This window comes from Octopus bimaculoides, chromosome 13 (assembly GCF_046866305.1).
Source record: "Octopus bimaculoides isolate indiv1 chromosome 13, ASM4686630v1, whole genome shotgun sequence".
Taxonomy (NCBI): Eukaryota; Metazoa; Mollusca; class Cephalopoda; order Octopoda; family Octopodidae; genus Octopus; species Octopus bimaculoides.
The window spans coordinates 64,437,444-64,458,872 of NC_142940.1; the positions used below are offsets into that span (position 1 = coordinate 64,437,444).

General features: G+C 36.7%; 1 protein-coding gene across 2 annotated transcripts in view; it reads left to right on the forward strand.

Annotated features, from left to right (window-relative positions):
* Positions 1-21,429, forward strand: part of LOC106867772 (dolichyl-diphosphooligosaccharide--protein glycosyltransferase subunit TUSC3) — a 50,244-nt gene that overhangs the window by 24,534 nt on the left and 4,281 nt on the right. The window contains exons 5-8 of one of the 2 annotated variants that reach the window (XM_014912751.3): positions 1,809-1,866; positions 2,371-2,511; positions 2,812-2,901; positions 10,847-10,910. In XM_014912751.3, the coding sequence (XP_014768237.1) occupies positions 1,809-1,866; positions 2,371-2,511; positions 2,812-2,901; positions 10,847-10,910 (353 nt within the window). Of the gene's footprint in view, positions 1-1,808; positions 1,867-2,370; positions 2,512-2,811; positions 2,902-10,846; positions 10,911-15,399; positions 15,464-21,429 lie in introns of both variants that reach the window. The other variant, XM_014912752.3, reaches the window with a different exon arrangement.

The window sequence follows — 21,429 nt, forward strand, 5'->3', positions numbered from 1 at the left end:
TTTGTACATACTGTAATCTAAAACATTGAGATGAGAATGCCTGGCTGCCAGTTTTGAAGGGTCAATGCTTTGTGTCTCATCCTGAACCAATGACAAAGAAGTCTGTTGAACAGTCATGTACATCCAACTGTAAATAGATTCCAGAGGAGGAAACCACTTAACAATGTTGTAAGCAGCAAAGGTGTTTGGTGGACCCTGCGTTATAGTTTATTGTGCTGAATTCAACACATTCGATAGGTGTTGATGGCTTGGTGAGGGACAGGCTTTGCCAGGCTGTTTCGCTTTAGTTTACTGGACACGAAGGTCAAGTCTTCACACTTGCTTCATCTCATTCTCTTGCATTCCCTATTTCTGTTCACTAGTATACTCTCACCACTGTCACCATGCTCCTCCTACAAGAGTTCTCTATTATGCTGACTTTGGTGCTTCATTTTACTTGAGATGGTTGCTGGAATTGAAATGGCAGCACTCTCGTATCTGATTAATATCATCCTTCCTTAATTCGAAGATGTTAACTCTTCAGTAAAACGTAATCCTGATGGGTGATCACTCCACTGGTGCAACAATAAATTTACCTTTCATTCAGACATCACATTTTTTCAAAAGTAAATTAAGGGAGGGGAGGGGAGGGGCAATTCCCATCACCTTTGCAGGCCCTTCCAGATTAATGATACTGATGTGGTTGATGTCTAGCTTAAAGACTGATAGACCGTCATTATGTAGCTGTAATATTTTGCTTGTTATGACATGAGTTTAAGTCTTTCACTTTCAATGTCCTTAATGAAGTGGGACAGTCTTTTGAAATATTGAAACAGGTTTGAGTGGTACCATTCAAATAGTCTTAACAATGGAATGGCATTGAATACATAATTAATCCTTGACATAATGAAACAAGAAGAATTTGTCAATTTATGCATCAGAATGGAAAAATATAATCTAAAAAACCATGGAATTTCTGCAGGTTTTGCCGCTTTATTATTAATGAAATCGCCATGACTCTGGACAGCCATGTCATTCCTATCTCTAAACATCTCCACTCACACTCTTACAGAACACCCCCCTCTGTCCCCCTTGTACTCCACCACTGTTCTCCCTGTAGATGGGCCCCAGTACATCTCCAAATTCCTCTCTCTCTCTCTCTCTCTCTGTCTCTCTCTCTCTCTCTCTCCTGGAGTGGTAGCCAAGTATCTCCTCTATAGTCAGACACATATCCCTGTCCCCCGATTATACTCTCTCCCCTGGCACACAACCACTCCCTTTCTCAGCCGAGCTATTTGGTGACCCTGTGCAGGTGCCATGTAAAAAGCACCCAGCACCCTCTGTAAAGTGGTGGGGAGTCTTGTTAAAATACAATCGCTTGCTTGGTTTTCTGAGGAAACCGTGGAAGGAAATTTCATTTCAGTCGGTTTGCATTCGATGCTCGTAGTTACCTCCCTTTCACCTTCGGCTTCTCTTACATGTCTTCCTGACGAGGTTCAACAAGAATAAAAATGTTTTTTAATTTTAGCAGCGAAAAAGAAAAGAAACTTCAGAATTTGAGGCAGAAGAGAAAGTGTCCTCGGTTAATCAGTTTAGGAAATTCATAATTGATAGAATTGATAGACGAATGGCATTTTGCCATGTTGCTTTTATAATTTGAGTTAATTTCTTGCAATGTTACACCTTGCTTTTTCATCCTTTAGGGATCATTAAAATACCTGTCGATTAATGGTTTGTTGGAATAGTTTAAATTTCCGCCGCCACCACCACCACGTGCTGTATGTATATTAAAATGATTCAATTTGAAACTCAAATTTCCTTTATTCCAGAGTTGGATTTGCTGCAGAATTAATTGCAAGATGGGTTGGTGAGAGAACGGATATTCAGGTAACTTTAATTGTATTAAATATTTTTTATTTATCAAGGCCAGCAGTTTTGCGGGCCGGGGGGGGGGGGGGCGGTTGTTAAGTTGATTACATTGACCACAGTGTCCAACTGGTACCTATTCTATTGACCCTGAAAGAACAAAAGGCAAAGTCACCTTCGGCAGAATTTGAACTCAAAACATAAAGCTGGATGAGATGCTTCTAAGCATTTTGCTAACGATGTGCTAATGACTCTGCCCAGCTCATTGCCACCTTAAGCAGATGATGATGATGGTGAAACATTAAGTGATCTCAGGATGTTGTGAAACGATTATGAAAGCTTGAGATGAATGGCAATATGTTGCAAGGTGAACTTATCCAACACATGCTAATATGGAATATTAGATGTTAAAAATCTGATGAATTTTATTTCTTCTTCCTAAACAAATTTGTAACATTTTTGTATAAAGATGACAATTGAATTTTGTGTTTTTTTTTTTCTTTCTTCTTTTTTCTCCTTTTAAAGATTCGAGTATTCCGTCCACCCAATTACTCTGGAACCTTGGCTGTTGCATTACTTTTCTCTCTTGTTGGTGGTCTGCTATATTTAAAAAGAAATAACTTAGACTTTTTGTACAACAAAACATCATGGGGATTTGGAGCTATGGTGAGTGTTCCAGTTTGTTTGTGCTACTATTATTATTATTATTATTATTATTATTATTAATAATAAAACACATATGGTATAATTATAAACAGGGCAAATTTTAGCCATTTCTCCACAGACTGAAAAAATGATGAACAACCTTAATCGATTTTCGACCTTTATTGGTTGCATATCCATATTATCATGTTATTTAACCCATGTTTAGATCATTGTTCTGACACAGTTGTTAATGTTGTTGGCTGAAAACTGCTCCATTTGTTTTGATATTTTTCCTCTTCTTCTTCTTCTTCTTCTCCTCAGATCATTATATTTGCAATGACATCAGGTCAGATGTGGAATCATATCCGAGGACCTCCATTCATGCATAGAAATCCACACACAGGCCAAATGGTAAGAGTGTTTTCTTTAGATTCAAACCAAAACTTGGTTTGTTTCTCTTCTTCTCAATAGTTACTTATTTTCCCAACTTTTACTGGTAATATTTTCCTTCTTTTTTTTTTTCTCAAGAAATGTTTTTAGAAATTTACTGCTTTTCTTTTTATATTTGTATTTCTTTGTGCAATGTTTCTACATCTCAAACCCTTGCCCCCTTCAATGTGCCTCCACTTGCCAGAGATTGAACTCCTCTCATTAAGACTATAAACTACGAACTGCTTAAACTGACTTTTGCTGTTTGCTGCTTTGTAAGTGTGGAATTTGGAATAGTTCTGTATTAGAAATTTAATTATTCAAATAATTCACTTCCCTTTCAGCTCTACCAAATTGTTTATACTGATCAAAGATTAAAATCAAAATTAGAAAAACAGAAAGAAAACTTGTAAAAAGTAATTTTAGAAATGCTTGATATCAAATTGTAGGAGATAACTTTTTTACATTTCAAATTTGTTATTTTCATAATCACATCTTTGTGGTAAGTTGGAAATTCTGTGAGGGATCAAATCCTTGATGTAAAACTGAGATATTTGATAGAATCCTAATACACACTAATTTAATATGGTGACCTTCTCTTCATTGTTAGAGTCAGTGTTTTGGTTCTTATACTCTCTGCCCTTCTTCAGGTGCCTCTTGTATTTGGTAACGTCTTGCAATGGTAAACCAAATCTTTTACTAAGCCCATAGGGACAGATTGTTCTCATTTCATTCCATTTCTGGACTGGACTTGGATTATCTCTTCCATGCACTGAACTAGGATAATCTCTTCCTCAGTCAGCCCAACATAAAGACTGAGAGATTTTAATTAAATGACAAACAACATGAAGTATGCAACCTTGAACAAATGGTTTTAAGGTACCAGCTTCCATGATCAATTTGTCCTACAGGTGTGATTATATGTTAATTATGTGTAAGTGTTAAAATTTACCTGGTGGGCATGAGTTCAACCTTGGTTCTGTTGGTGTATATATACTCTGGTTTAACCTGTCTGTTACTATATTACTGGTGAAATAATCTCTTTAGTTAATTTAAAGAATAATGGTGAGTATTATATTGTAATAACTTTCTCCTTATTAAGCTGTTAATTGGAAAATAAACTAACATTAAATTTAAATGGGGAATTCTAATTTGGATCACTTTTTAAAATAAAACGTTTGCACCATAAAAGTAGGGGTGGTCTCAGGTGGATTGGCATTGAAAGGGTTAAGTGGAGCAAATGAGTGACATAACCACTAGGAAAATAATTAATATAAATGTATATGTGGAATGGATAACAGAAAGGAGCAGGCTGGTTCTCTGGTGTAATTGGTAATACACTTAGTTGCATTAAGAAAGGGCTTTTGTGTCCCACACATACAGGAAAGCCTAGTTCTTTCTGTCGAGGGCTTATATGCCCCATTATTAGACTATTTTCCTTAGTCATTTGCATGGTGATAACGATAAGCTTTAAGCTTATAAAAAAAATACCACTTTATATATATATATATATATATATATATATATATATATATATAAGTGGTTTTGGGGAAAAGGTTTTGGTTTAAAATTGAGAGAACTTTACCAAATATGACAAGTGTAAAAAGCCCCAGAGAATACAACAGCCAGAATGTAATGATAGCCAGCAAGATGAGAGGAAGAGCACTTTGTATACATCAAGACATAGCTGTGATCATTCTTTTGCTCAGCAATCCAGACAATGCTTAATTGCACGAGTAATAGAAAAATAAAGAGAAATAGCACAAATGTAAATAAAATGGCATCTGTGTGTTTGTGTTAAATATGCATTTTGCTCTCACACCGGGTCATTGTCTTAGTTTCCAATCACAATCCCAGATCAAGTTACTTAGCAAACAAGTAAACTCTGGAATTCTATGTAGCAGCACGTTTCCAGAAGCTTCTTATAAATAGACTTTTTGGAGGACACCAACGAGAAACTCTGTACGGAAATGTATCAGAGCTGCTGCAGTTCTTCTCAGGATTAGTGTCAGCTGCTGTCTGCAAAATGGTTTTGGTTTATTTTAGCAATTAGCACCAGTAACGAGGAAAGAGTTTGAAATATATAGGTGCAGATGTGACTGTGTGGTAAGAGGCTTGCTTCCCAACCACATAGTTCTGGGTTCAGTCCCACTGCATGACACCTTGGGCATGTGTCTTCTGTTATAGCCTCAGTCATGGTCGAACATATGGGGTCATGATTGGTCATTAATTTCCAGAAAAATTTTTATTTCTTTATCCTTTGAAGAGAGCAGAGATTGAAAGAGAAGAGAAAGTGAAAAGGCAACATTTGCTTTGAAGTGACAGCAGAAAGTGAAGGATGTATGGATGTGTGTGAGAGAGATGTGTGTTGTCGTGTATGTATTTTTTTGCATGTAAGTGGCACACACACACACGCACACATCTTTCATATACACGTACATAAATACATGTGCATACATTTTTTTTGTGTGTATGTATGTGGGAGAAAGAGTGAGTGTATTTCTTTATGACATATACAGAAATGGAGGTCTTTTAATGAAACCGTTTTGGTTGTGGCTTATTTTAATACCATATTTATGTGTACAGTTTCATAAATGTTTGTCCGAGTAGAATTCTATGCATGCGTTAAACATTGGACGAAAGTGAAACATAGAAGCAAATCGAAATATTGCCTGAAAATGATCTGAAAATTGTGTGACACAACTTCATATCAGAGGGTTATTTTAGTAGTAAACAAGAGATGTTGTGCCAAAAACTGTTTATTTGGTTGCCGAAAGATTACTGAATCTCTTGATACTCCACACGTCAAAATCAGCAACTCACTTTTTGAATGCTTAAAGAACATACACACACACACACACACACACACACACATACAAACTCTCGTTATGATATATATATATATATATATATATGTAAAGCACCCACTACACTCTCTGAGTGGTTGGCGTTAGGAAGGGCATCCAGCTGTAGAAACTCTGCCAAATTAGACTGGAGCCTGGTGTTGCCATCCGGTTTCACCAGTCCTCAGTCAAATCGTCCAACCCATGCTAGCATGGAAAGCGGATGTTAAACGATGATGATGATGATGATGATATATATATATAATGTATATATAGATTGAGAGAGGTGGGGGCTGTAAATAAAAGACATTAAATGGGATATTTAATTTTCCAGCCAGCTAGTTTACAAAATGACATTAGTTTTGTGACTTGGGAGTTACTGTAATAACTTTTTCTTTTTTAGTAACTATTGCTTCTAGTTTTAATAATAATAATAATAACAACAACAACAACACTATTGCCATCCCATTTCCTTCCAACTTAGTCTGCCCCAGTTATTACTGACCTTCACCTTTTTGCATTTAGTTATAGAACAAAGGACTCTAATACAAATATGTGTCTGTCTCTCTGTCTCTTTATCACTCTGTCTATCTCTGTCTATTTCTCTCTCTCTCTCTCTCTCTGTCTATCTATCTTTGTCTCTTTATCACTCTGTCTGTCTTTCTATACATCTCTATTTGTCTCTCTATCACTCTCTCTCTTGCTCTCTGTCTTTCCATATATACCTCTCTCTCTTTCTCTCCATCTGTCCAGTCATAGCTTCAGCTCTACACACACATATGGCCATATGAACATGTGTATGCATGTGTGTGTGTGTGTGTATGGCTTCCTTTCCTCATTCCAGCCTTGTTGCACTCTGGCCTTTGGACATGTGGTCAAGTGACTTGCATTTCAACTGTTTGGCTTTGGGGTTCAGTCCTACTGCAGGCTGCCTTGGCCAAATGTGTTCTTCTGTAGCCCATGGCTAACCAAAGCTCACTGCATGGGTTTGAGAGATGGAAACTGAAAGAAGCCTGTTATGTGTGTAAAGTGTATGTTCATTTGAAAACATTCAGTCATACCCAGGTGTAGGTATTCACAAAAATGTTTCTAAGAAACAAATTGTTAAGCGATAAATTGTCTAGGCATGGCTGTGTGATAAAACCACATGGTTCCAGGTTCAGTCCCGCTACATAGCACCTTGGGCTGACCAAAGCCTTGTGAGTGGATTTGGTGAACAGAAACTGAAAAATCCCACCGTGTGTGTGTGTGTGTGTGTGTGTACATGTTTGTCCTTCACCACCACCACCGCTTGACAACTGGTGTTGGCTGTGTTTACGTCCCTTCAACTTAGCGGTTTGGCAAAAGAAACCAATAGAGTAAGTACCCGTCTTAGAAAAGACAAAGTCAAGTGCTGAAGTTGATTGGTTTTGACTAAAAGTTCCTCAAGGCTATGCTGCAGCATGGGCTGCAGTCCAATGACTGAAACAAGTGGCAAGACGTTGATAGGAACGGCAAGTGTCTGGTTGGTCTGGCTGTGCCATCTCTGTACTCTTAGGAAACACTTAATCACATTCTCAATATTAATTTCAATGACAAGGAATAATTGCGGAAAATGTAAAATGCAGAAAATCAACCATTGATAAGTGCTTTCTTTTTTTTTTTTTTTTCTTTTCTTGTTTTTAATCAGAGGTAACCAATTAAGTAACATTTAATGCTGGAATAAAATTACAAATCTCATTTTATTTCAATTATTAACAAACCTACAATGGATCAACTTTAAAGTAATGATCCTGATGATGATGATGATGATGTTATTTTTGAAATTTTTTTCATTCTCTGTTTGTATTGTTTGTTTTCTGTTTTTGTTTTCAAATGAATTTGAATTATTAATCGCATGTCTAGAGAATCCTCTTTGCATCGCATGGATACCTAATATTTTTTATCAGCTCATTCATATTCCTTTTGTTTTCCATTGTTGTTGTTGTTATTTTTATTATTATCATAATAATAATTATTATTATTGTTGTTATTATTATTATTATTATTATTATTATTATTATTATTTTTATTAATTTTATTAATTTTTTTTTTGTGGTGTCTGCAACATTTTTGCTCATAAGTTTTGTTTTATTTTAACCATTTTCTAAAGATTTCTATTCAAAGTGCCTTGATGCCTTGATGTGTGTCTGTCACTTCAGCAGCTACGACACAATTGTTGCTGCTTGGTTCCATTATAGTTTTTTTGTCCTTTATGCAAGAATTTGTGATTTATGTTGCAACATTTGCCCATTTTTTTAAAAATATTAAGAAAGTATTGCAAAAAGTCAGGAAAGTGAAATGCCTCCCCACCTTTAGAACAAGTCACTCCCAGTGTTGTAAAACAATATCAACAACAACAACAACAACAACAACAATTAAACAAAATAAATTAAAACAATAACAATGAAAACAAAGGCAGCAGCAACTGAGAATGAAGATGAGAAAACTAAAATAAGATTGTTCATTCAACACACCTCCACACCTCAGTGCCACCTTCACCACCATCACCACCATCTAACCTCAACACAAAAATGAAGACACTACAATATCTATGTCTTGAAGATACCAACTGGATTTCCTGGATGTGTCACTGTCGATAGGGACAATTGCATTGAGTCACCCTGATCTGTCAACCAGTGGCTATGGATAGCATAGGATGTCTGCAATTTAAAATCGTCAGAGCTAATCAGACCCTAAATTCGTGATCTGTTATGGTCGACCTCGATAGGGTCTGTGGGCAGGGACCTGGAATCTGAATGAGTTGCTCCTGGTGCACCAGGCTTACAGAGGCCGGATTAGCGAACAAGTGGAGTAGGCATTGACAGGGGCACTCATTAACAACAAGTGGTGGTATGCTGTCACTAAAAAAAGAGTGATTCAGTCAGGATGCTGTGATAGAAGGAATTAGATTAGGGAAAGAGAGAGAGAGTTAGAAAGTTGGAGATGCTTAAGAAATGCATTGCAACTAACAGACTTGCAGTGAAATTGGTGTTTGACCAGTTCTTCAACGAAGGCTTCATTGTCAGAGCTAAGGCTCTAACATAGAAGGAAACAAAAACTGTCTGATGAACCCAAGTGGCAAAGCTACAATTTGGTTTTTCACTGATTATGGTGGGTACGTGTTACTCAAACTCAAGTAGCTGTGTGTTCAACTGTTTGGGACAAATGGCTGGCTTGATTGCAGAATGCGCTTCAGTGCCTACCTTGATGGCCTACGACAGCTTTGGATGAGAGAGGCAGTGTAGCCTGAAGTTATGTCCCTTTACACGCCACTACCAAGTGTGTATGCAGTTATGTCCCTTTACATAAGTTCTAATGAAGCTGCGGTTGATTTGGTCTCAATTCATAAAATCGTTAATGTCAAAGGAAATCCGGTATTTGGCTTCTTACATTCTGAGTTCAAATCCGTCCGAGGTCAACTCTTGAGATTGCCGGTGAGAGTGTCACGATGCTGCAAGAGAAAGACGTCACAGGGCAGCGTCTACCTCAGTCCAGGCAACACCGCTCTGACATCTGTGGCTGCCTGTCTGCTTCCAGCTTTGGACTGTGGCGTACAAAAAGAAGATTGACTTGGTGCAACAGATGAACTGGTGGGAGAGGCTGGAAGAACTGAGACTCTACTCCTGAGAGAGAAGATGCCAAAAATATTTTATATGGAAGATCCTGGAAGGTCTGGCACCCAACTTTGGAATTGAAAGTTACACCAACCACTAAACTAGATATGTCATTGTGTAGTACTAAAGAACTATATGTTCCACTTGAGAAAGTTCCATGTATGTGCGCGCGCACACACACACACACACACACACACACATGAATGTTTTGTGTGTCAGTTGTTTGTAGAGATCATTACATACATTTACTTCAAATGTAATTTGTATGAAAGAATTTTATTGTTTTCTGAATGTATTTGTATTTTGCCAGTTATATTCATCTCTGTTTGTGGACCATTTTTGACTTTCGAACTAATCATTGAGTTTGTACTGATTATAATCTGTTTAACGAGTTCTGTGTTTGGCCTTTGTAAATCTACTCTTGTTGAAGTTCACATCACAACATATACACCATTGTCTCACACATACATAATTATACTAATATCATATATTGTTGTTTGTTTATATTATGGTATAAGAAACAGAAAAGTGCTTGGTAGAGCTTTATATTAGAAGCATACAAACTCTTGTCATGTATGTTTGCCCTGTGTAGGGTAAACGGGGTTATTGTGAACAATAAACTCATTCTACTTGAACCACTTGTCAAAATCACCTCCAAATCACCACCAACTGCTTTAAACAAAGAAAGACACATTGACACACAGTAGCTTGGGAATATGTGAAAGATAGGAAGAAAGTCTTTGATCATATTCTGATTCAAGGTTGGCTTTGAACCAAAACAGCAACAATTAGGGTACATTCTGGAATCTGGATGAGGTTTCACTCTTATAACAAAGCATTGGCCACTTCTGTTTTCAGAAATCTGATTCTGGTTACCTTATGTATGGCAAACATCTATACACATAGACTCACACACATTCAGGCATACACGTTATATGTATGCTTGAATGCATACAAAGTCTTCTTTTTATTTAGTTTGTGATCTAAAAATATGCAAGAGTCCATTACAAACAAGTATTAGAAGCTAATGTCTGAAATGTGTTTATACACGTGCTGAATAAACAGAGATTACATTTCCTGTCCAAAGTAGGCTTTTTCCAGTCACTGGACACATTAGTGAATGGAAAAGAAAGAGACGAATGTTACCTGTGTTAGTGGTCACTGCATTGTTAGATAATTAGTGGCCTGTTCGTCACTCGTAGTCTTTTCTGTCTCTCTCTTAATGATGTATGCAGTTCCCAAAGAAAGAAATAAAGAAAAAAAAGGGGGGGGGTTGCTTGAACGGAATCATGATCCAGCAATGTAATCTCTGTTTACACTGTTTTGTTCCAGTTGAAACCATTTAAATTCAAAGGTTTTTTTTTTATTTTGTGTATTTTTGCCCTAAATTAATTTTAGCCTTCAACTGCATATTCTGTAATTGAGCCCTGAATGTTTTTGCATTTGCAGCATTATATCCATGGTAGCAGCCAGGGCCAGTTTGTAGTGGAAACTTACTTAGTTATGTGCCTGAGTATCCTTTTAAGCAACTCTCCTCATCGCTCACTCCTTCTTCACATTCTCACACTCTCTCTTTCTCCTTCTAATTGCTCTCTATTATTTCAGTCTTTTTTTCTTTTTTATATAATATTTATGCTTTTCTTTTCTTTTTTTTCTCTTCCATTCCACTCTGTGACGTACAAAAGCTCTTATTTCTTTCATCCTTCACAGGTTTTTTTGCTGGAATTCACTGCACCATTTTGTTTTCTCCAGTTGAAATGTTTTCTATGCCACTGCAATATATATATATATATATATATACACACACACACACATATATATATATATATATATACACACACACATATATATAAAAACAGATTTACTTTCTACTCCCCCCCCCCCCTTCTGGCAGTCGGCTGGCAGAATCATCTGAGCAGTATTTGTTCCAGCTCTTTATGTTCTGAGTTCAAATTCTGCTGTCAGCTTGACAACTTTACCCTTCATCTCTCAATAAAATAAAGTACCTGTTGAGTACTGGAGTTGGTCTTGGCTAAAGCCCCCCCCCCCCCCCGCTCAAAATTGCATGTCTTGTACCTAAATCAGAAACCATTTTTATTGTTGTTCTTGAATAAGAAATGTTTATTATTTAATACTTGTTCATTATCGGCAACAAAAGCGGAAAAAATGTTGTACGACTGTTATTGTGTTATCGAATATAATCAATGATATCTTTTATCAGGTGAGTACACTCACCTGAGCTGTAATTAATTATTTTCTTTTCATTGTTTTACTTTCATGCTTTCCTGAGTTGAACGATTTTGTTGTAGCAATTTACTTTTACAGCTGCTGGGACACAGGATGGGGTGGGATTTTATTATCTCTAACGACTCAGCTATGAAGCAGGGAATGAAACCTGTTGGTCGTCAGTTAGTCACATAAATCTGAGTAATTAAAGAAGAAAAAACAAAACAAAAGAAGAAAGAATTCTGCATCGAACAAAACTACTTTACATCAATGAAACCCTTTGTCCATGGTGGTGAGACAATTCATTAGCCATTAGTTTGTCAAAAGACAATTTATTGTCGGCATCCGACCTAGAATGTCTTCAGGTTCTTTTATTCTCTTGTTCTGGTTTCACTTTGTATTCTTTTAATTGTTTGCCTTTTATGGAAGGATGAGACTCTTTCCAGAATTCCTTTCCGTAACCTTTCCTTCTTTACATTACTCAACACATCCAGACACGAAGAGATTTATCCACAATTTTCAGTCTGCCAATGTATCAGAGAACCAGTTGTGTTGATTCTTTCTTTGTTCGTTCACTTAGCATCTGTTTCACATGCTTGTATGGGTCAGATGAGAATTGATTTGAGGTAAGAAAATGTGACTGGGTGACCTTCCTGCTGCCAACCCTCACCTGTTTTCCAGAGAAACGGTTTTTATATTTCAAAGGTCTTTGGGAGTGTAGAGCAACCAATCATAAGGGCAACAAAGAATGTCAACATTACCACTGTTTCACTGAAATGCTGACAAGTGCAATATCAACATACATGCACAGCTGCATGCACACATGAGCTGAATGCAGCTTTCTTTGTTTCCCAAAACACTTTGCCTTAGGTTCTGCACTGTGGGACTGAACCCAACGCTGCATGCTTATGAAATGAACTTCCGGATGACAAAGTTATGGTTCCCGAGTTCAGGTCCTGCTTGGGTGAATTTTCCTTTAATACACCTTGGGTTAATAGTACCAGACAAATACTGAGGTTTATGTAATCAACTGTTCTCCTGAAATTAATGAACTTTTAACCAATGCTAGACGAGACCATCATGAGTATTATTTTTTGGTTAAGTATTTCTATCTGAGCATCAGCCAAAGGGGCGGCCCCTCACGTTTGAGCGCTGGATTAGCTGTTTCGCTATGTCTAGTTTAGTACTCAAAAGATTTTAAGTAAAATCTCACTGAGTTAGAGATTTGGTTCTTAAAAATAGTTTCATAGATTGTGCAACAAGTTTTCTTTAATTTTACTTTGAATATAAATTTAATTTTGAAGGAAATCCTAATTTTAATTAAAAAAAAAAAACGAACGAGAACATTTTTTTTTTTTGTTTCTATATTTAATTAAATGTAAATGTGGTGTATACCACTGAAAGGAAACCCTATTAATATAACATCCCAGAATCCGTAAGATTCTGAGATGAGTCAGTGAACCAGTTTTGGTCTCTAAGTTGTTACACATTTCATTCAAAATGCTTGTGTTCTTTGGGAATGGACATAATGTCTCTACTTAACCAAAGTAAAAGTTCCAACCGTATGAGAGAAAAAAAAAATGCTTGTTTTCGTTTGTTTGTTGCTAATGTTAAAATAATAAAAAAAAAAGCATTATTGTATTAATAACATTAAATTTGTAAGGTTTTAAAAACATGAAATTATTATTTTTGATGTTGTAAAAAAAATATTCAAACGTAATCACTAAAGTTTCTTTCTTTAATTTAATTTTCAACATAACTCTTTGAGTTAATTAAACCTTTTATGTTTTACCCACTTCCACCCCCACCCCAACTTCATTTCAAAGCTATTTTGCTAAATTGCCTTTAAAAAAAAAAAAATACAAAGAATTCTGGTGAAAAAGAATTGATTGATTATTTTATGTTTTGCCAACTAGTATTGATTTTTGTGTTTGTTTTGTGTTTCTGGAACAGGAAAGACTATTGGAGTGTTAATAGCATCGTGGCCATCACTGCCCATCATATATAAACAGCCAGCTGTGTGTGTGTGTGTGTTTCTGCTTCCTCTCACCAATGCCTAGTTTTTACCACTTACGAAGCCTGTTATTCTTTTCAGTAATTTCCAGAGTCGACCCTGGTTGAAGCCATTCTTGTGTGATTTTGTTTCTGTAACGATATATGCCTGTTTATCTGATGGAGTGTCTCGTTATATAAATATATATGTATATCTCCACCACTTTGTAGTAGCAATTCTCTCCTAAGCAGCCAGCGATGATGATGATTCTTGCTCTTAGCAGCGGCCCCTTGGTTTCTCTTGATCGTTCCTTCTTTTAACTGACATGAGCTGTAAGCAAAAGCCATCCTGTGTAGCATGTGAAGAATTTTGTCATCTTTTACCACAAAATGGATTTGATGTTCAACATGTCATTTGGCTGTTATCATCATCTCCATCATTATCTCATCTCTCACGAATTTTGAATCAAATGACGTTTAAAAAATGTGGCTTATTATTGTGCAAGCAAATTATATTCCAACAGCATTCAATTTTTCAGGTTAGTCTGGCAGTTAATTTTTTGAGAGATTATAACAGCTCCAGAGTTTTGAAATTTTCTCCCTTGTTTGGCATGAAAATGGAAGATAAGTTATTAAATGCTCAAATAATTGAAAAACTCAGACATCACATAGAGTTTTGGTATCCATATCACTAGTCTTTCTACATTTTCTTTTACAAACTGATTTTATTGGGTAGAGCGTGCATGTTTTACTTTTGTAGAATTAGCATGCATTATCTTTTGATCATGTGGAATGGTTCTTAGCTCCTAATTAAATAGCTGAATGTATTTCATTGAAAACTAGTTTGCTATCTGTTCTTATTTACACTGAAAACTGTTTTTACTTCTTTCGAAGACATTTTTTTTGTGTCCTGACCAACATATTGACTCACCTGGAATTTTGATTGTTTTCCTTTTCTTATTTTTATATTTTCATTAACTTAATTCCAATTTGTTCATAGAGTATGAAATCTTTTAGTCTTTCTTCCAACTCACTCATTTCCACATTTGACTGATTTCCTTCTTTTTTGTTTTTTTCTTTCATAATTTTCTCCATTCTTTTTATTGTTCTTTCTACCATTATCGTTTCAGACATTTCAGCTGAAATCTTTATTGTCTAATTTAAGAAATTATCTACACTCAGAGACATTTTGTGAAAATATTTCTTAAAAAGAAAAAAAAAAAAAACAGGAAAGAAAAACAATGTTTTTCTTTTTGTTTTTACAATTTTCTGTTCCTGAAATATGTTTTGATTTAGGAATCCTTTGTCCATTCCACTATCAACAATAGATTATTAGGAAAGAGACAAAAAAAATTTTCTTCTTTGCTTGATTGTTTTCATAATTGATTCCAGTTAGCTCTTTTGCTCTTCTTCTTCTTCTTCTTACTGGTTATGCTGCTCCTTTATTTCTTTTTTTTTTTTTTAATCTCAGCATTGACATAGATTACAATCTTTTCCACCCCATTTTTGCTTGGTTTCACTCTATGTTCTTTCTGATATTTTATTTGCATCTGGCTTTCTGCTAATGATTGTTATTCCTGATATACAAAACATGGTGTGGAGAAGAGAGAGACAAAGAGCTATTCCTCCCTCCCTCCCCCCTCTCTCTCTCTCTCTCTCTCCTTCTCCCTCTCCTCGCATGTCTTAACCTTCCGTTTGGCACTTGTTAGTTATTGCTTTCTCATATCTTTTATTGATATTTTTGTATATTTTGAACCTTCTGTTGAATTTCTTTTATTTTTCAGCAGCTCATCGTTCCATCATTTGAACTGCAGTTTGTTGCAGAATCCTATATTATATTTTTTAACTGTATCTTTTCAGTTGCTCTTACATTTTTTGTTTCTTTCTTTCTTTCCACCCATTTTATTTCATTATCAAATTTTCATTTCTCCCTTTCGAGTTTCCCCTGTCTTTTATCTTTAAACCTTCCAACAAGGCTTACTCTTCTTCAGATCTTCAACTCTTTCCTTCATGTTTTCTCGTTATTGCTGTTGTTGTTGTTGTTGTTATTCATTTGCATCAGCAGAATCATTAAAGTGCTGGAAAAAATACCATGTGGCATTTGTTGTGGCTCTTTACATTGTGAGTTCAAATGATACTGAAGTCATCTTTGCCTTTCACCTGTCTGGGGTTGATCAAATAAAGAACTTAATTAAGTGATGTAATCGACCTGCCCCCCCCCCCCCCATATTTTAGACCTTGTCCCTATTTTAGAAACATTTTATTGAAGGTGACAGAAATGTTAGAAACGTCAGACCCCCTCACTGGCATTTCTTCTGACTCTTCCGTTCTGAGTTCAAATTCTGCCAAGGTTGACTTTGCCCTTTCAGCTTTTCGGGGTCAATAAGACCAATACCATTTGAGGTCTGGGGTTGATGTAATTGACCAGCCCTCCTCTCCTCCAAAGTGTGTCAGGCTGAGTAGAGAAGATTATTATTGACTTTGGACAGTGGATTGGCGGAAGTATTACAAAGTGTCTTGAGGTATTAGTTTCAATAGTCTGAGTTCAAATCTTGTCCAAGTCAACTTTGCTTTTCATCCTTCTGGGATTGGTAAAATAAAATACGCACAAAGTACTGGTTTGATGTAATTGTCTCTACTCATTGCTCCAAATGTTTGGCCTTGTGTCTCTGTTGGAAATTATTGAGGAGAAATGGGAGCATGTCAGACCAAATATGTTATGATGTGTGTATTTATGTTGAAAATCTGCTGAGGTCATCATTTTATGAGTCAATATAATAAGAACTAATGACTCAAGAACTGTGAAGAATTTTTTGGGAGGAGAAAAACCCTTTGTCAAATGTCAAATGTTTTGGAATTTAAACAATATTTTCCCCTCTGAATTAGGGTCCAGTACTTCTATGTTGTTATGGAACAAAAACTTATGCAGCTGTGCGACCTGAAACCCCTTGGAAATTACTCTTTAGTTGATAATAATGATAATTATTATAAAGATGATGATGATAACAATGATAATGATGGTGATGATGATAATAATAAATGCCCTGTTGTAGGCATTTATTAGAATGCTACTTATTCTATCAGTCTCCTTTGCCATACTGCTAAGTTTCGAGGACACAAACACATCGATACTGGTTGCCAAGCAGTGGTGGGTGGGGGACAAACACAGACACCAAAACACACACAATTTTACACACACACACACGCACATACACGATGGGTTTCTTTTGGTTTCCTTCTATCGAATCTATTCACAAAGCTTTGGTCAGCCTGAGGTAGAAGACACTTGCCCAACATGCCACACTGTGGGATTGAACCCAGAACCAGGTGGTTGGGAAGCAAGCTTCTTACCACGCAGCCATGCCTGCACCTGTTGGTACACTCGATGTGATTGATGAAGCAAACACCAGAGTGAAATGCTGGACTTGATATGATCTTTGAGGAGAACACATAAAGCTGCCAACCCAACCTGGCCACACACTAATGACAGGAACGAGGAAAAAGAAAAAGAGCCACGTGTATACTTATATATACTTTATATATTTTCTCTGATCTTTGATTTTAGTTTATAAATCTGAAGGATTGGTCTGTCTCACTGAAATGTCACACGAGCATGCAACCCTTGCCTCTTGTTTCCAGGCCACATTGTTCTGGGTTCAATCCCACAGCAGGACACCTTGGGAAAGTGCCTTCTTCTATAACCGTGGACTGGCCAAAACTTGCAAGTGGATTTGGTAGATAGAAATTGGAAGAAACCCATTGGATATGTATGTGTGTGTGTGTGTATTCCTGCCTCCTTACTTTGACAGTGAGTGATAGTTGTGAAGGAATGTCTCTGTCATTGTAAGCAGGAGTGGCTGTGTGGTAAGTAGCTTGCTTCCCAACAACATGGTTCCGGGTTCAGTCTCACTGCATGGCACCTTGGACAAGTGTCTTCCACTATAGCCTTGGGCTGACCAAAGTCTTGTATGAGAATTTGGTAGACGGAAACTGAAAGAAGCCCCTCGTATATATATATGTATGTATGTGTATGTGTATGTTTGTGTGTCTGTGTTTGTCCCCCTCAACATCACTTGACAACTGATGCTGGTGTATTTATGTCCCTGTAACTTAGCAGTTCAGCAAAAGAGACCGATAGAATAAGTACTAGGCTTACCAAAAAAAGTTTCTGGGGTTGATTTGTTTGACTAAAAGTGGTGCTGCAGCATGGCTGCAATCAAATGGCTGATACAAATAAAGGAGTAAAAGAGTGTCATTTGTTTCTAATTGTCTGTGGAAACATGTTTGGTCATGGGGAAATATTATTTTTCTTGGAAACCAGTGAGGGTTAGCAACAGGAAAGGTATCCAGTTGTAGAGAATCTGTCTCCAAAAAGTTCTGTCCTCATGCAGGCATAGAAAAGTGGTCATTAAAATGATTATGATGATGGTGATATATGTATTTACATATGTGTGTATGCATGTGTATATACTTTTGTGTATGTGTGTGCTATATTAAAATTGCGACTGTCAACAATTTTCTCTGTTCTCTCTTAATTGCATTTCTATTGTAAAATCTCAAACTTTGTGCAAATTGTACAATGTTGTGCCTATGTTTCATATGTGCTTTGCTCCTTTTCAAGAAATTATTTTGCAAAAATTCTTCATTTCTTATCATGCACTGCTTTTATTTATTTTCTAAATGAATGCCGGCCATTTTCTCTCTTTGATGTTGTACAGTATCAGCTCAGAGTTTGAAGCTGTTAGGGCTCAACTCACATATTTGAGCTGTTGTTTGATTTCCTGCGCTGAGCACTCAGCAATTATACCATTATGGCTCCTCTTGTTTCTCATTCAGTATTCAATTGTATGGCAAATATTGTTTTCTAACGTTTTCTTATCTGAGCAGCATTTTGAAGATGGATTTGTGATAATGTCATGCAAGTCTTTGATATGGAGACAATTTCAAAAATAAAGACATGAGCAAAGAAAAGAAATAAAACAACTGAAAGCAACGTATACAAGAATATGGAGTAGTTTTCGTATATTACTTAAATAGAGAAAAGACAGAGAATTTCTTTGTAGATCAGTATGTTATTTCATGCAGATGATAGGCCTGGAAGCGAGACAACTGAAGAAAGCCACCAAGGAAATAGGTACAGCAGCTGAAGCAAGCTCAAGATGGCCATGGTTGGAAGGAGACCACAAGTGGAACTTTTCTGTGGGTGAAGACTAGCTCAGTTCTCACTGCCCTTCACTTGAGGTGAAGTGTACAGGCTAAGGTGGGGGAAATGCTTGTGACCCTGAGAGGGCTTTTGACAATGTGGAAGGGTTTCCAACCTTGCAATGGATTTAGAAGAAGAAGAAGAGCTTGTCAAACCTGGGATTAGCTCCTACAGTCTTTGTGTGGAGCAAAGCATTTCTCTCTCTTGTGTCTTTTTTTTTTTTTCACTTCCTTTGTTTCACTTTAAAGTTGAATTACCTGGAATTAGAAACGAAAGCAGGACTGTGTGCCAGAAAAGAGAAACCGGTTCGTTGGGGGACTCGAATTCCTTTATACCTCTTAGTTACCGTTATTGGCTTATTTAGTATTCCGAAGATAATTGGTCGGTCACTTAGTGCTGTTAGGGTTAGGGTGGAATATCTGATCTTATTTCGAATCTTAGCATTACAAGTAGGTTTGAATGCATATCTATTATTGTTTAGCCCCAGGCCAGCCTTGATCAAGCACACTTAAGATCAACGACATTCCAATTGTGACCATCCTATCATTTTCCTTTGAGCAGAGAACTTAGAACCATATGAATGAGTGTGTCCTTTTCTAAGATGATGTAGATTTGGTTGTTCTTTCTTGCCAGTCAAGTGACCAGATATAGAGCTGATTTTCATATTTGTGTATGTGTAGGCTTGCATGATGTTGTAAAAGTATTGTCCCTCAGACAAACACCCCACCGCCATCAGAACACCCAGTTTTGTACTGCTTAGAGTGGTCTGCTCATCAGACTCTGTGGGTCGTTTGTGAATCATTTGGGTCATGGCCACTTTGTAATAATGCTAGGAATAGGATATTAACTGCTGTCATTTCTCAATTTGGACAGTAGCAGTGTGTGTGTGTGTGTGTGTGTTAGTGTGTGCACATGTTATTTTTTTCTTGTTTCCTCTCCAAATAATTGCCCCTCCCCTCCAACACACACACATACTCCAACTGACACTAAATCATTCCTTTTTCTTTATTTGTCAAGCAAATGATCAACTTCACTTAATTTATTAACAATCCACTTTAACATCAATTAGCAGGTATTTGTTTTAATTGTTATTTCTGTTAATTTAAAGAATTTTTTTTTTTTATCTAAGGCAGTGAACTGGGCAAAATGCTTAGCACCATTTCATCTGTTTTGACGTTCTGGGTTCAAATTCTGCCGAGGTTGACTTTGCCTTTCATCCTTTGTGTGTGTGGGGGGGTCAATAAAATTAGTACCAGCTGACTGCTGGGGGGGGGTCGATGTAATCAACTTAGCCCACCCCCAAATTGCTGGCCTTGTGCCAGAATATGAAACCAATGTGTGTTTCACCTGCCAGGTTTTATTGTTTTCAGGTTGTCATGGGGTTGGGGACGGTTTGGAGACAGGGTCGGTAGAGCACCAGTAAAATTGCTTTGAGCTGTTCATTTGTTTTACATTCAAAGTTCAAATGTCACTGAGGACAGCTTTATCTTTCGTTCACGACCACCCCTCTAAAAAAAATCCCCAAATAAAATTAAACCCTGGGATTGTAAACGATGATGATGATGATATATATATATATATATATATATATATATATATATATATATATATATATATATATATATTATAGGCGCAGGAGTGGCTGTGTGGTAAGTACTACACTCTCTGAGTGGTTGGCGTTAGGAAGGGCATCCAGCTGTAGAAACTCTGCCAAATTAGATTGGAGCCTGGTGTAGCCATCCGGTTGCACCAGTCCTCAGTCAAACCGTCCAACCCATGCTAGCATGGAAAGCGGACGTTAAACGATGATGATGATGATGATGATGTATAACTTCTTTTATCTCCAAAGTTAAATTACAGAATTGGTAGAGCAACCAGAGGAAATAGAGTGCAGTGTTTAGTTATGTTGCTTTCTTGTTTCATACTGTTGTGCTCCAGCATTGCCATTGTCCAATGACTGAGAGCAGCAACTGTTTATTATTGTTGTTGTGTTTTTTGTTTATTTCAATCAGGACTGAGAGAAAAAATGAAAACTTTTCCTAATTTATTAATTGTTGTTCTTGTCCTTGTAATAAATAAAACAAATTGTTGTTGTTGTTGTGATGACAAAAGCAATAAAAACTATAAGAAAAAAAAAACAACATACAGCTAAGGAAAACTTAGCAAATGGGTTTTTAATGTTCCTTGAGAAATTTGTTGTTTATTTTATTGCTTAGAAACTTTATTGTCTTTGATTGACGCCTGAGTCTATTTATAACTCAGAAGTCTTTGTGTCTTTGTGGCAAATCAGTTGGTTGGTTCATGGCTGTGTTTCTTTGCCTACAAAGGATGCAAGGTGAAGTTTGTCAGTTTTGAAACTCTGCTCTCACCCAATCATTTCAAAGACGTCACCCAGCTCATTGCCTCTCGGTTCTTCAGCTACAAACAGTTCAGTTTGCTACAAGTTGACTGTTCTAATATTTCTGGTTTGATGTCGTTTACCCACCCCTGCTCCATATTCTTGTAGTCTTTATAGGCATTTAGTCATCACTAAAGCTGCTTAGTGACTTTATTGTTAATTCTAATTGTAAAATAAAACATCAAGGATCATGGGGGAAATCAAGAATCAATG